This window comes from Tursiops truncatus, chromosome X, assembly GCF_011762595.2.
Source record: "Tursiops truncatus isolate mTurTru1 chromosome X, mTurTru1.mat.Y, whole genome shotgun sequence".
In the NCBI taxonomy this organism is placed as follows: domain Eukaryota; kingdom Metazoa; phylum Chordata; class Mammalia; order Artiodactyla; family Delphinidae; genus Tursiops; species Tursiops truncatus.
In genome coordinates, this window is record NC_047055.1 from 24,822,987 (window position 1) to 24,836,494 (window position 13,508).

A 13,508-nucleotide genomic window follows, 5' to 3' on the forward strand; every position below is an offset into this window, starting at 1 on the left:
CAAGTCCAAATCTAAGTTACAAGTTTAAGTTATAAGTTATGAGTTTATGCATTTATATTATTGGACAAAAAGTACTAAAACCATTAATCCATGTGGCAATTTAACAATATGGCCCCTAAAAAAATAAATAAAATTAAAATATGGCCCCCAAATCTTTGACACTCCTCACATTAACAGGTGGGGGATGATGTCCCATTCCTTTGAACCTGTGCCCTGTGATTGCTTGGTCCATAGAATATGATGGAAATTATGCTATGCCAATTCCTGGCCTTAAGAAAATGGCAGCTTCCAGAGTTCTTGTCTCTTGAGACACTTGCTCTTGGAGCCCAGTCACATGCTGTGAGAAAGCCAAATAGCCACATGGAAAGGACATGTGTAAGGTGGTCCTGGCAGACAATCCCACTGAGGTCCCAGCTGACAGCCAGTATCAGATACATCTGTAAGTGAAGATGCCTCCGTATGATTCCAGTCACTAGCCTTTGAGTATTCCTAGCGGAAGCACCAGACATCATGTCCCTGCTATGTCATAAGTTTTGGGGGTAGTTTATTACTCAGGAATAATAGCTGCAGCAAATTTTGGCAACTATGCTAATTTGTTTAAAGTTTCCTAAGGAGAGGAAAAAAGTCCCCAGACCCATTTTGAACCAACCCTGGAGTACTAAGAGTCCAAGAGATTCAAGTGTCATAATGTATTCTTAACCCTAAGATTATAGACAGCAACTTGTATTTCTATCAAGTTCTTTATGATTAATACTCTTCTTCATAGAAATTCAAAAGTTGGGACCTCTCTGAATCTGTTGTACCACTTAAACTAGATGATTTTATCTCTTAGGTAATGATTAGCTCTAAAATATTGAGTCCATATCCCTATACATAGAGTATAGTGCAGTGATTTAAAAGCAGGTCCTCTAGAGTGAGACTGCCTGGCTCTGCTACTTAATATTGGTGTGACCTTAGGTAAAAGTTACTTAACTTCTCTGTACCAGCTTTCACATTTGAAAAATGAGTATGTACCTAAAGAGTTGTAAGAACTGAATTTATGTATCTAAAATGTTTAGAACAGTACATTTACACATAATTGGAGGACACATTGTTCAAGATATTATTTAACAACACATACCTCAAATTTAAAAATAAGGTGACCCTTAATGACAATTCAGTCATTAAGGTTTACGGTAAACATAAAGGACAAATATAAAGAGAATAAACTATATTCTTACTGAGTGCGAGCTGCATGCCTTCAACCACTTTCCGTTTTCCCGTAGATGGCTTTGATTTTTTACTCCGCACGGTTGACCCCCGACTGCTGATTCCACTAATGACTGACATGGTGTCATCATCACCACCAGCTAGCAAAGAATTTCGGTATGACATCAGTGGAAGCCACACATCTTCTCTTCGGAGTGACATCTGAAAGGTCATGAACTTTTCCAAGTAAACATACCTTGAAAAGGAGTAGAAACCATTAGCTTTGATACATTAAATTGACATAGCTTTTTTTTTTTTTGCTTTTTGCTTATTCCTATAGGCTCACACACTATAACGGAACATACAACGATTTAATGAGTTAAATAAAAAGTAAATTAGAATGAAAATAGTGGTTGATGGGTCTACATTTCCTCAAAGCATACAGTAACAACCGAAGGATTATTAGCGTTCTTTCTCGAGAAGTCTCTGTTTTATCCTAACATTTACAAGTCCTCTGTTAGAAGAACCTGAGTCATATTCCCGGAAAGAGGATCGGATTTAAAAATTACACAACTTGGGTTCTAGTCCCAGTTCTACCAACCCGTAGCTGTGTGAGCATAGGCATATTACTTCACTACTCAATCTAAGCCTCATCAGTACACTAATGAACAATTTTGTCTCTATCAAGATTCTCACATTAAATGAAATAATTCATAGCATTTCAGCTTATTATTTGTTGAGCATCTATGTCCCGGGCAATGGGGATAGATACAAAGGTCAATCAGATATGGTCCCTACCTGCACAATATTTTCAGCCTGATGGAAGTCATACATCTACCCTTGGATTCAAGTATCACAAGGATTTTATGACATATATAATATAGCAATCAAAAATCAACTAACATTTGTGTGACTACTGTGTGCTACGCATTTTCCTCTTGGGGTCTTTAACTTTACTCTTACAGTCTTGTGAGGGAGACATTCTCCCCATTTGACAGATAAGGAGAGAAAGGATAAGAAAAGTTAAGTAATATAACCATGGTCATAAAAATGAGAAAGCAGTATAACCATGATTCAAATCCCAGGCTTCTGACACTAAGAGTTCAGTGCTTTATTGTGTAAATTATGCTTCACACAAGTTTCATCAACTAACTGTAAAGTGCAAACCAAATTTTGCTGTCATAATTAATGGTTAATTTGAATCAGTTCAGAACTACCAGTTTTGAACACCATAAGAGAAAGGGCAGGAGAGATGAGTTACAAACATACTGCTTAGTGTTAGTTGTATATATTGTAAATATATTTCAGCTACACACAGTAGTACAGTACTCATCAAAGTGTGGTCTGGAAGTTGGCTATTAGTCTGAGAACTTACCAGCCTGACACAAGATGTGCAGTCTGAGACACAATATACTCACTAGTTGAGAGATTTACAACTATGTATCCACCACAAAGCTTAACAGAACATTCCAGATAAGTAGCCCTCCCTGATGCTAGTTCCCTTTGTCCTCTTTCCAGCCACAGAGGTTGCCATTAACCTGAACTTGCTATTTTTTGTCCCCATTTGTAATGTTTTAACACCTATTTGTCTGTAAACATCATAGCACAATTTTGTACTTAGCTTTTTGCACTCAACATTATAATTTTAAAATCTAACCATTTTGGAAGAGTGACGTCAGCTAACACTATAGTGGCAATCATTTTCCAATAATGTAAATGTATCAAATCAACATGTTGTACACCTCAAACTTACACAGTATTATATGTCAACTATATCTCAATGAAGTCAGAAAAAAAAATTTTTTAAGATGAACGAGATCTGAGGGTCTAATGTATAACATGGTGGCTACAGTTGATGATACTGTGTACTTAAATAATACCATATAATTGAAATTTGCTAAAAGAGTAGAGCTTAAGTGTTCTGATCAAAAAAATGGTAAATATGTGATGTGATAAATACGTTAATTAACTTGATTATGGGAATCCTTCCACAATGTATATGAAATCATCATGTTGTACACTTTAAATATATTACAATTTTATGTGTCAATTATAGCTCAATAAACTTGAAAAAATTTAAGATTTTAAAAGCAGATCAATTGGATTGTGTGAATCTTATTTCAATCCCAATTCAATCAAATAAAAGTCATTGATGACATCTGATACTAGAAATTTGAACAATTAAATGGGTTTTTAATAAAATTAAGGAATTGTGTTTACTTTTTAAAAATCTAACCATTTTGACCACTGTATAGTATTCCATTGTATATTAATCAATTGATACCATTTTCTAGCTGATAGATGCTCAGTCAGTTTTGAGTTTTTCCCTATTCAAACAATGCAACAGTCAAGTACTTTAATAGTTATCCTTCTACACATGTGTAAGAGTTCCCCTAGGGTATCTACCTATGAACAGAATTACTGGATCATGAGGTAGGGAGAATCTTAAACTTTACTAGACATTGCCAACTGTCTCCAAAGTGGTCTTGTACCAATTTACTCTGCCACCAGCAATGTATAAAAGCCTCTATTGCTCCACATCCTTGGCAATACTTGGCGCTATCCAATGTCTTAAGTTTTGCTAATATGCTAAGTGAGAAATGTTTTTTTATTGTTTTAATTTTTATTTCTCTAATTAATAGTGTCAATGCAATTTTGGGGGGGCGGGGGGCGCACCACACAGCTTGTGGAACCTTAGTCCCCAGACCAGGGATTGAACCCAGACCCTTGGCACTGAAAGCGCGGCATCCTAACCACTGGACCACCAGGTAATTCCTCAATGCAATTTTGAACTGGGATAAATTTATATATAATAAAATGCACAGAAATTAACAGTAAAGTTGGATCAGTTTTGCAAACGAATGCAGCCATGTAACCCATACACCTATCAAGATATGGGACATTCCTATGACCCTACAGAGTACCCTGTATCCCTTTTCCCATTCAGTCTCCCCAACCCCAAGAAGTAACCACTATTGTGATTTCTATCACTGTTCTGTCTGCTTTAGAATTTCATATAATATCTATACAATGATGTTTTTTAAAGACTTTTTTGATGTGGACCATTTTTAAAGTCTTTATGGAACTTGTTACAATACTGCTTCTTTTTTATGTTTTGGTTTTTTGGCCACAAGGCATGTGGGATCTTAGCTCCCCGACCAGGGACTGAACCCGCACCCCCAGCAGTGGAAGGTGAAGTCTTAACCACTGGACCACCAGGGAAGTCCCCAAGATCTATACAATCTTTAAAAGCAAAATACTGGTGGGCTTTCAGAAGACATTACCTATGAGTTATTCATATTCTTCTGTCTTTTTATACCTCAAAGCCCGGGGTTGGGGGGTGGGGGTGGAAGAGATGAAAGAAGATTTTGAGACTTTAATTCCATTTGTTAGGCTCTCTTAGAACATAAGTCATGATTTTAGAAGACCAAACCATAAAAGTATCCTGTTTAAATGGCCTGTTGAGAACAGGACTTGTAGTTAAAGTACAAAGATAAAAGAGGGGGACTTCTACTTTCCAGTGTAGTCATGGCTCAGGACACAGACTAAGGTGCTCCTGATGGATCAGCGATATCATTATTTGTTAAATGCTCCTTCATTAGTTAGGCTGAGCCAAGAACTCAAATAGGAATACACAAAGCATTCCAGTTACACCTCTAAAGCCTCAACTACACTGTAAGAGGAACTCACAGAATTAAAATGGAGTATTATGCATAAAACAGTTATAATCCTTAAATTATAAAATTTCTGAAGTATAAAGTTCTTTGTGCATTAATGCAATCCTACAAATCTAATCTAATCTGAGAGGGAAACCAAGTATAACAATTAATCTTTAAGAATTCCAAAACAAAATTAAATAGAGTATTTCTAACAAATACATACACTGTTCTTTTGTCTTGTCGAAGTAGTTTAGAAGAAAATTCACTGAGAATATCAAGAAATGCCAAATTTAAAGGTGGATGGCTCTCTCCTTGTGGATTAGGCTCCTTAAAAGCAAATTCTATGCCATCTCTGCAACAAAAACAACAAAAAAAAGACAAATATTTAAAGGACTACAATACAAAATTGAATAACTTAGGGAATTTCTCTATACTTCATCCCACTACTAAGATGTTTCCTTTGTCATGCATTTAATCTGAGGAATAGAGAGAATAAGGAGGCTACAGTGCGAGAATGAGCAAATATATTTACATTTTATGCCACTTTTACTTTGTTTGTTTTGGTTTTTATTTTTATTTTTTGGCGGGGGGGAGGGGCATGCTGCGCCACGTAGCTTGCAGAATCTTAGTTCCCTGACCAGGGACTGAACCCTTGCCCCAGCAGTGAAAGCGCCAAGTCCTAACCACTGGACCGCCAGGGAACTCCCAACTGTTACTTTCTTTAAAACAAAACAGACACACACATACACACACCAGCTGGTCTTTATTTAACATGTGGTTTGGTATATCTACATTCTCTCCTCAGTTCTCTTTTCCATAGAAAATAACCCAAATCCTTTCACATAATGATCAGTACATTTTCTGTATTTTTCAAGACACAAAGGAGATCAACTATAACACATAGGATCAACTTAAAAATAATGATTCAAGACTATCTGTAATGACCCACTTAAGAGTAAAGTTTAAAAATTAAACTCCACTCAAGGCCCAGTTTATATTTATTTAACAATAAATACCTCTATTAATCAAGACAACTACCCAACATTTTATATATATATATATATATATATGAAGTAAATAATATATTACTTCTCAAAATAATTACTACATGTGTGGTCCTTAAATATTACCTAAAATTCTCATCCATAGTATTAAAAGGCATAAAAAGAAAATTGAGACTTTTAGAGCAAAGTGAAAAGGAGAGAGTAAATTAAAGTTGAGGAAGGTATAGGGCTAACAAAGAGCAGAACAATTTCTGAAGGAAGACATTTAACACTTCATAATTAAGTAAGCAACAGGAATTTTAAAAAGACACAAAACAGAGAGCTTTCAATGAAACAGAGCCCAAGCCTCTTGATTTTTCCAAAGGCAAGGCTCTTTATCCACAATAAAGACATAAAGGGTATTAATAACCACATGTTGGTTATGTTAGAGCTCTAAAATATACTTAAAAGTATAATTGATCACTAAATTACATGCCTAAAATAAAATGAGATGATTTCCAATTTTGATAAGGCAAAGAAAACATGCAGACAAAATAAAGATTGTGGCTCAAAACAAGAGAAAAGGTCACTGCAAAATAGAGAACAGAACCAGAAACAAAAAACTTGAAACAAAGAAATCAAATCTCAAAACATTATCTACCCAGCAAGAGAGATTATGACAAAAACTGTTAAAAGAGATTCTATAATACCTGATGAACATATGTTGCTTTTCTTCACGTAATTTATAAAGATTTTGTATGGTTTTAATTAAAGCAAAGACTTTTCTATAAAAGGTGTTTTAGTCCCAATTCATGTGTTAACAGAGATAGCACTATAACTGGTTCTTAAGAAAGGAGACATGCCACAGATTTGTAAACAAGTAATAAAGCATCAATTGAACTTGGTTATTCTAAACAAAAGAGCAAGATACAAAAAAACTTCATGATTAACAAACAAACTGAATAAAATATTTGGAAATTACTTGTGTAGCATAGCAATGGCCTCTCTCGTTTTCAATTGATCGAGTCCAAAAGTTAAAGCAAAACGTCGAGCAAGTTCTTTTATGCCGCTGAATGTTGAGGATGACCTATCAAAATTATAGCCATTTTCCTGTATCATTTCATTAAAAAGCTGTTTGGAAAGAAAGAAAGCATGTTAAAGTTTTTTAATAACTATGGATTATTAACATCTAATTTTAAAATACTACATTTTATATTTAAAATATACTTGATGTTCTATAAATAAGGCATTGTACTTCATTCTATAACATGGATTTTTAAAAACATGATACAAATGACCAAAATTGTAGCACTTCATATATACAGACTAGAGGTAGTTACTGACATTAGAAACTCCTTAGATTAGTTACGACAGAATTCTTTTCTGCCGGTATTAATTGGATATTAAAATAGCATATAAAAATATAAAGAAAAAGGAAACCAACTAACAACTATGTTCTTATTGACATTTAAATGATGGATCTTCACATCAAGAACTTTCATCATGAAGTTAGCAAAACAAAATACAATCTTTCAATTATCAAGCTGCCAAGATTTTAAAAAGATAATGGCTACTACTTAGGAATACAGTGCAATGGGCACTGATCTGCTGGGAACATAAACTGAGAAAACCTTTCTACAGAGCAATCTGGCAATGTGTAGTGAAAGCTTTAGAATTTTCATGCCCTTTGAGTAAGCAATTGTTATTATCAGACTTTATCCAAAAGGAATGATAACAGTAATATCTGTATACAATACGTAAGTACAAAAATGTTTGTCTTAGTGCTATTTATAATGGCAAGAATTGTAAAAAACCTCAACATCAAACGAGAAGAGATCTTGGTTAAATTATAGTCCCTCTATAAAATGGAATACTACACAGTCATTAAAAATGCAGAGAAAAGTATTTAATGGCATGAAAGTGTTCAGGATTTATTAATATGAAAAATTCAGCATTTCAAGACAATGTGCAATATGATTTTTTATGTTTGTAAAATAAGATTTCACATAGGCATAAAAAAGATTAGGAAGTTAAAAATTAAAACACTGTTAAGTGAAAAAAATTAAAGATAAGTTGTATTTTTTCTAGTTTTCCTATAATATTTTCTAAACTTTCTACAGCAAACAGCTATTATTTTACACCAAAAGTTATTTAAATGCTGCCTTTAAAACCTTTTAAATTCTATTAATTTTAATAAAGAATATCAAAATATGCAAATGAAATTAACAACTTTCATACCTAGATTTCTAAAAAGCAAGAAAGTTTATCAAAGTGAAATGGGTTGGGTTATGTTCTGCATGCATTTGGTCTCTACAGACAAAAGTATACTAAGCAAATGATTTTTGCCTAATTAAACCTGCCTTGACACTGCCAAAATGAAAATGACTGGTACATTTTGATTATACGGTTGATAAATGCTCATTAAAATACATGTACAAATGTACAAAGAATAAAGTAAAATTCACCTGGAACCTACCAAAGCAAGTTAACCACAGCTAACATTTTGGTGATTATTTTTTCCAAATAGGTACACAGAGATGTGCACAATTTTATAGAGATGCTATACTGCAATCTTTTTTTATTCTCAAACTATATATTGTAGAGATCTTTACGAATTAATGAATACAGATCTACACCAATTTTAAGTGCTACACAGCCACTGCAGAGATATACTACACAATATATTCATCTAATATCCTATTGACAGGCATTTATATTTTCTAATTTCTTGCTATTATAAATAACTTTGCAATGTATAATCTTTTACACTCATTTTTGCAAAGTTATCCTATTACCACTGTGGATGAACTTCCAGAAGTAGAACTGCTGCCTCAAATGGCATACACAGTATAAATTTTGACATATATTGCCAAACTACCTGCCAGGAAGGTTGAACCAATATACCTTGCTGTCAGAACCTGTTTCTCCCATACCTTAGGCGGCTATAGGTTTTGTCACTCTTGCCAGTCTCAAAGCAAAAAATGATCTCACTTGCACAATGTCTACTAGTGAGATTGAGTATTTTTCATTTCCACTTTTATGAACTATCTATTGCATCCTTTTCCCAGTTTTCAACTGTTAACTTGAAAACTATTAAGTGCTTATTTTGCTAGCCTAAACCTGGTACTCTTCATGTCTTACCTGTTGCAAACTGAGAATAAGGGTCTTTGCACACTGAATTTTGTCTATCTGCCTTGTTTTACTCATTGTTTCTTTGATGATATCGCCATAGTCATTATAATACTAGAAAAGAAATTTGTACAAATTAGGCCTTTGTCTCTTAAAACTATTGGACAATAAGACTAATTTTAGGTTAGTCACATAAGCATATCACAAGAATGTTATTTGGCTAGAATTATGCCTTCAAAGACACGGAAGAATGTTACTAAAACATCATTATAATCTTTAAACACATAATCCCTAACATCAGTAAATTCAGAAATATCAGACAGTTAAGATCTAATCACATTAAGCTCCACAGTTGGTTTTAAGGAGGTATATTGTTTAACAATAATTAAGTTATACAGATTTTCAGAAATAAAACAAAGGACAGAAACAAAGTTCTGTGCTCTTTGTGAACTATTAAGACAATGAATGTAATCAGTTACTTTCATAACTTATTCATTGCTAATGGCATGTAGTTCATGAGCAGTTTCCAAATTTATTGATTTGGCTTATAGAAACTAACAGCCTGTTAACAACATTTAAAAGAAAACTTACTGTATGTGGCATTTACATTACACACTGCACAGGAATTTTTTTTCTAATTTAAGATCTTGTTTCAAAATGCATACATTAACAACTACCAGAGATAACAGGATAACCATGCTCCTATATGACTAACAAAATTGACTTTAATTTAGAATACCTAAGTCTAAAAGTTTAAAATTTGCAAAATGACTTCAAAAACAACCTTAGTTAAAAAAAAAAATCTAACAAGTATCAGGCCAAATAACTTAAGTTCCAAAGTACTTTATTAATGGTTCTATCATATAGGAAAGTATTCTGAAGAGAGAATTAATTAGGTTTTGATAAATGTATTACATGTTTTATCCTGTAATAGCAAAAGCTTAAAAAATGTTTACATTTATAATTAGATTTTACTTGAAAAAGGATTACAGAAAAATCATCACACCGTATTTAGTCACATTCTGTTAGTACAATCAACAATATCCTTTCTACTACTACTTACAAGTTAAAGAATCTCACACATATTTATGACAATTTGTGAATAACCCACTGTGACTCAAATCAGATTTTCAGAGCTTAAGGAACCTTAGCTATCACAGTGGAACAGATGAAGAAACGCAGGACACAAAAGGTACTGAATTACTCAAGGTCACAAGCTGCATAGTAACCAAGCCAAAACTGTATTATCTAGTTCTCTGACTCCTAAACACTTTTTTATGTTACATCAAGCAGGGGAGGGACACCATCCTGTTGTTTTAAACTAAATCACAAAAGCAATTTCTATTAGTGACAGTTAACCTAAGACAAGCTGTTTGCAATATTCCAAACACAAATGAACTCAATAAACCCAAAATGTCCATTAATGGAGGATCAGAGGTATGAGAAAATTTACTGAAAATGTTAAATATTTTAAGAGATTTCTTTTACACTAGAAAAGTAATTTACTATTAAAAAATTCAATGGCAACCAAACATAAAAGCAACATAAAAATATCTCGCTATCCATTTTTCAACTTTACCTTCATATACTGTTTAAAGATATCTGCAGCTGTATTCATCTCCACCACAGTATATACAATTAGCTTACAAAACGCTGCAAGTAAATTTCTCCTTTTGTGCAGAGCTTCAATTTTACTGGCTTCATCTTCCTGCTGACCATCTGGGGAAAAAGGTTTCCAACATTAAGCCATCTGTATTTTACTTCAGCCGTGTGTGTGTGTGTGTGTGTGTGTGTGTGTGTGTGCGCGCGCGCGCGCGTGCATGTATATGTGCATGCGTGTGTGTCTGTGTGTGTGTATCAAATTCAATATAAAACATCTTTATTTTGGAGAATTTGAAAAATAAGGGAAAAACATTTAAATAAAATAAAAATTACAATCACTCAATATCTTCATGAATGACCAGCCCATTTATTCCAATACACAAAATTTTTGTGACGTCAAATCAGAAGGCTGTTTAGTGAACATGGAACAGGAACAAGTGGAGTGAGTGAGAGGAACTGATGTTTAGTGAAATCAGGCTAAGCTTGCCTAACACATTAATCTACTTCCCTAGCAGGATAGTTTGCCGATGAGACCTGCATATTCAGTATCTGTTGGGTAAGGCTCTTTCTTCCCTAGGGGCAGACAACCTCAGAGATTCTGTTATTCCTTCTAAAGATGACCCCACTCAACCTCAAACCCAACTTTTATTGACAGATACTTTCTTTATACATATTACAGATATTCAGTTAGACTGGCCTAGAAACCATTCTGTCTTTTTAAGGTAACTTCACATATATCTGCTCTGATCCATTATGTGAGATCTTGATATTCAGTTATCAAAGGGACAAAATTATTTCCAAATTCATAGCTGAGAAAGCCGGATTACAGCCTCCAAGTACTGCCAAAGGATTTTCAAATTATTTGATACTGTGCATAAAATTGTAACGAAGCCTTTTACATAAAAAGCTATGCAAAGAATTTTCCTCTTGACAAATTTTACAAATGAAATTACTTACATAAAAAATACTGTGTATAAAATAAGAACTCTTTTAAAACAAGTATTTATTTTACCCTGACTCTGATAATCCTTGATAACTGCTAGTAAATAAAAACCAAATTTTAAGAATAGGAGTTTAAGACAGACCATCCGAAAGTTTCTGTTATCAAAAGTGCCTATTCCAGAATGCCAAAGTCATTTGCTTAGAAACCTAAAACGTACTGTTCATTCTTTTAAAAGAGTACACTGAACATACAAGCTAACTTTTTCTTAATGACTCTGTGATTATAATGGATTTCTATACAATATTGTTTCCAATCATTGTTTGGTACTGTTCTCAGGAACTAGAGGGATACAGACTTATTCCCCCTACAGACTAAGTTACCCAGATATTAAGAGTTTTTTGAGCCCTGATTTTTAGGTTTCTTATCAAAAATTAGCCACCTTTTTCTCTTGTGGGGATTAAAGAATGTTACAGAAGTGTCTAACACACTGGGCCTTTAATAAATGTCAGTTGCCATTATTATTATGTGTTGCCAGTGCCTCTAGAAGCATTCCCTATTTTATTCTCCCCTTCTAGTCTGATGTGGGCTAACAAATCAAATAACCATGGGTCTACAATACCAGGGGTTAGATGAGTATGAAAAGCAATGGAAACTATCATATGTTGCTGGTGGGAGGATAAAAGAATAAAACGACTTTGGAGAATAATCTGGCAACTTGTGGTCAAGTTTAAGATATACATAGACTACATAATCTAGCAATGCCACTCTTAGGTATACAGGCACACCTCGGAGATATTGCAGGTTTGATTAGACCACCGCAATAAAGGGAATACTACAATGAGTCACATGAATTTTTTGGTTTCCCAGTTCATATAAAAGTTATGTTTACACTATACTATAGTCTTACTAAGTGTGCAATAGCATTATGTCTAAAAACATGTACATACGTTAAACATTTCATTGCTAAAAAATGCTAATCATCTAAACTTTCATGCGAGTTGTAGTAGTAACATCAAAGATCACAGATCACCATGACAAATATTATAATAATGGAAAAGTTTGAAATGTTGCAAGAATTACCCAAAAAAAGACACAGAAACATGAAGAGAACAAATGCTGTTGGAAAAATGGCACCCATAGACATGTGTGATGAAGGGTTGTCACAGACCTTCAATTTATTAAAATACACAGTATCTACGAAGTGCAATAAAAGGAGGTATGCCTGTACACTAGAAAAGCATTTGCACATGTGCTCAAGGAGATAAGTATAAGAACATTTTTGTAACACTATTTATAATAGGAGAAAAGATGGAAACCTAAATGTTCATCAATATGAAAATGGATAAAGTGTGGTTAATTCATATCACATAGTATTCAGCAGTCAGGATGAATAAGCTATAATCACATGTCAATACTGACAAATTTCACAAATAATGTTAACTCAAAAAAGCAAATTGAAAAATAAAATGTTCAACATGATACCATTTATGTGGAAGCTAGCAACAGAAAATAAACTATACATTGTTAAAAGATACATAAATTCCCAGTAAAATAAAATTAAAATGCAAAGGCATGATAAACAGCAAATTCAGGATAGCAGTTATCTCTAGGGAAAAAGAATAATGGGATGGGGAGGGATACAAACAAGGGCTTCTTTTGTATCTATTCCTTTAAAAAACAAATATGAAACAAACAGAGCAAAATTTGACAAATGCTGGTGGTTGGTATATACAAGTGTGTTACATTTTATTCTTTTCCATAGAATTGGAATACATTTCATTTTTAAAGTGGAAATAGAAAAACACGAAGTCCAAGGAGGTAAGACAAAGTATAATTCCAGGAAGCTCCCAGAAAATTTAGGAGTATTGGCAAGCTTATTCTCATTCCTATTTCCTATGATCTAAATGAAGTTGAGGTAGTCCCCAACTAACAAAAGGGTTATAGACCAAAACCAATTTTGTATCAGTGTTGGGAATATAACTATGTTTTCCTATAGAAGTTTTA

At 33.6% G+C, this 13,508-nt stretch overlaps 1 protein-coding gene across 7 annotated transcripts in view; it reads right to left on the reverse strand.

Moving 5' to 3' along the window:
- The window catches only part of STAG2 (STAG2 cohesin complex component), a 115,507-nt gene that overhangs the window by 13,106 nt on the left and 88,893 nt on the right, over positions 1 to 13,508 (reverse strand). For all 7 annotated transcript variants that reach the window (XM_033850144.2, XM_033850142.2, XM_033850143.2 and 4 more), the window contains 5 exons: positions 10,539 to 10,678; positions 8,972 to 9,073; positions 6,813 to 6,961; positions 5,071 to 5,199; positions 1,221 to 1,444 (listed from right to left, as the gene is read on the reverse strand). In XM_033850144.2, the coding sequence (XP_033706035.1) occupies positions 1,221 to 1,444; positions 5,071 to 5,199; positions 6,813 to 6,961; positions 8,972 to 9,073; positions 10,539 to 10,678 (744 nt within the window). The remainder of the gene's footprint in view (positions 1 to 1,220; positions 1,445 to 5,070; positions 5,200 to 6,812; positions 6,962 to 8,971; positions 9,074 to 10,538; positions 10,679 to 13,508) is intronic.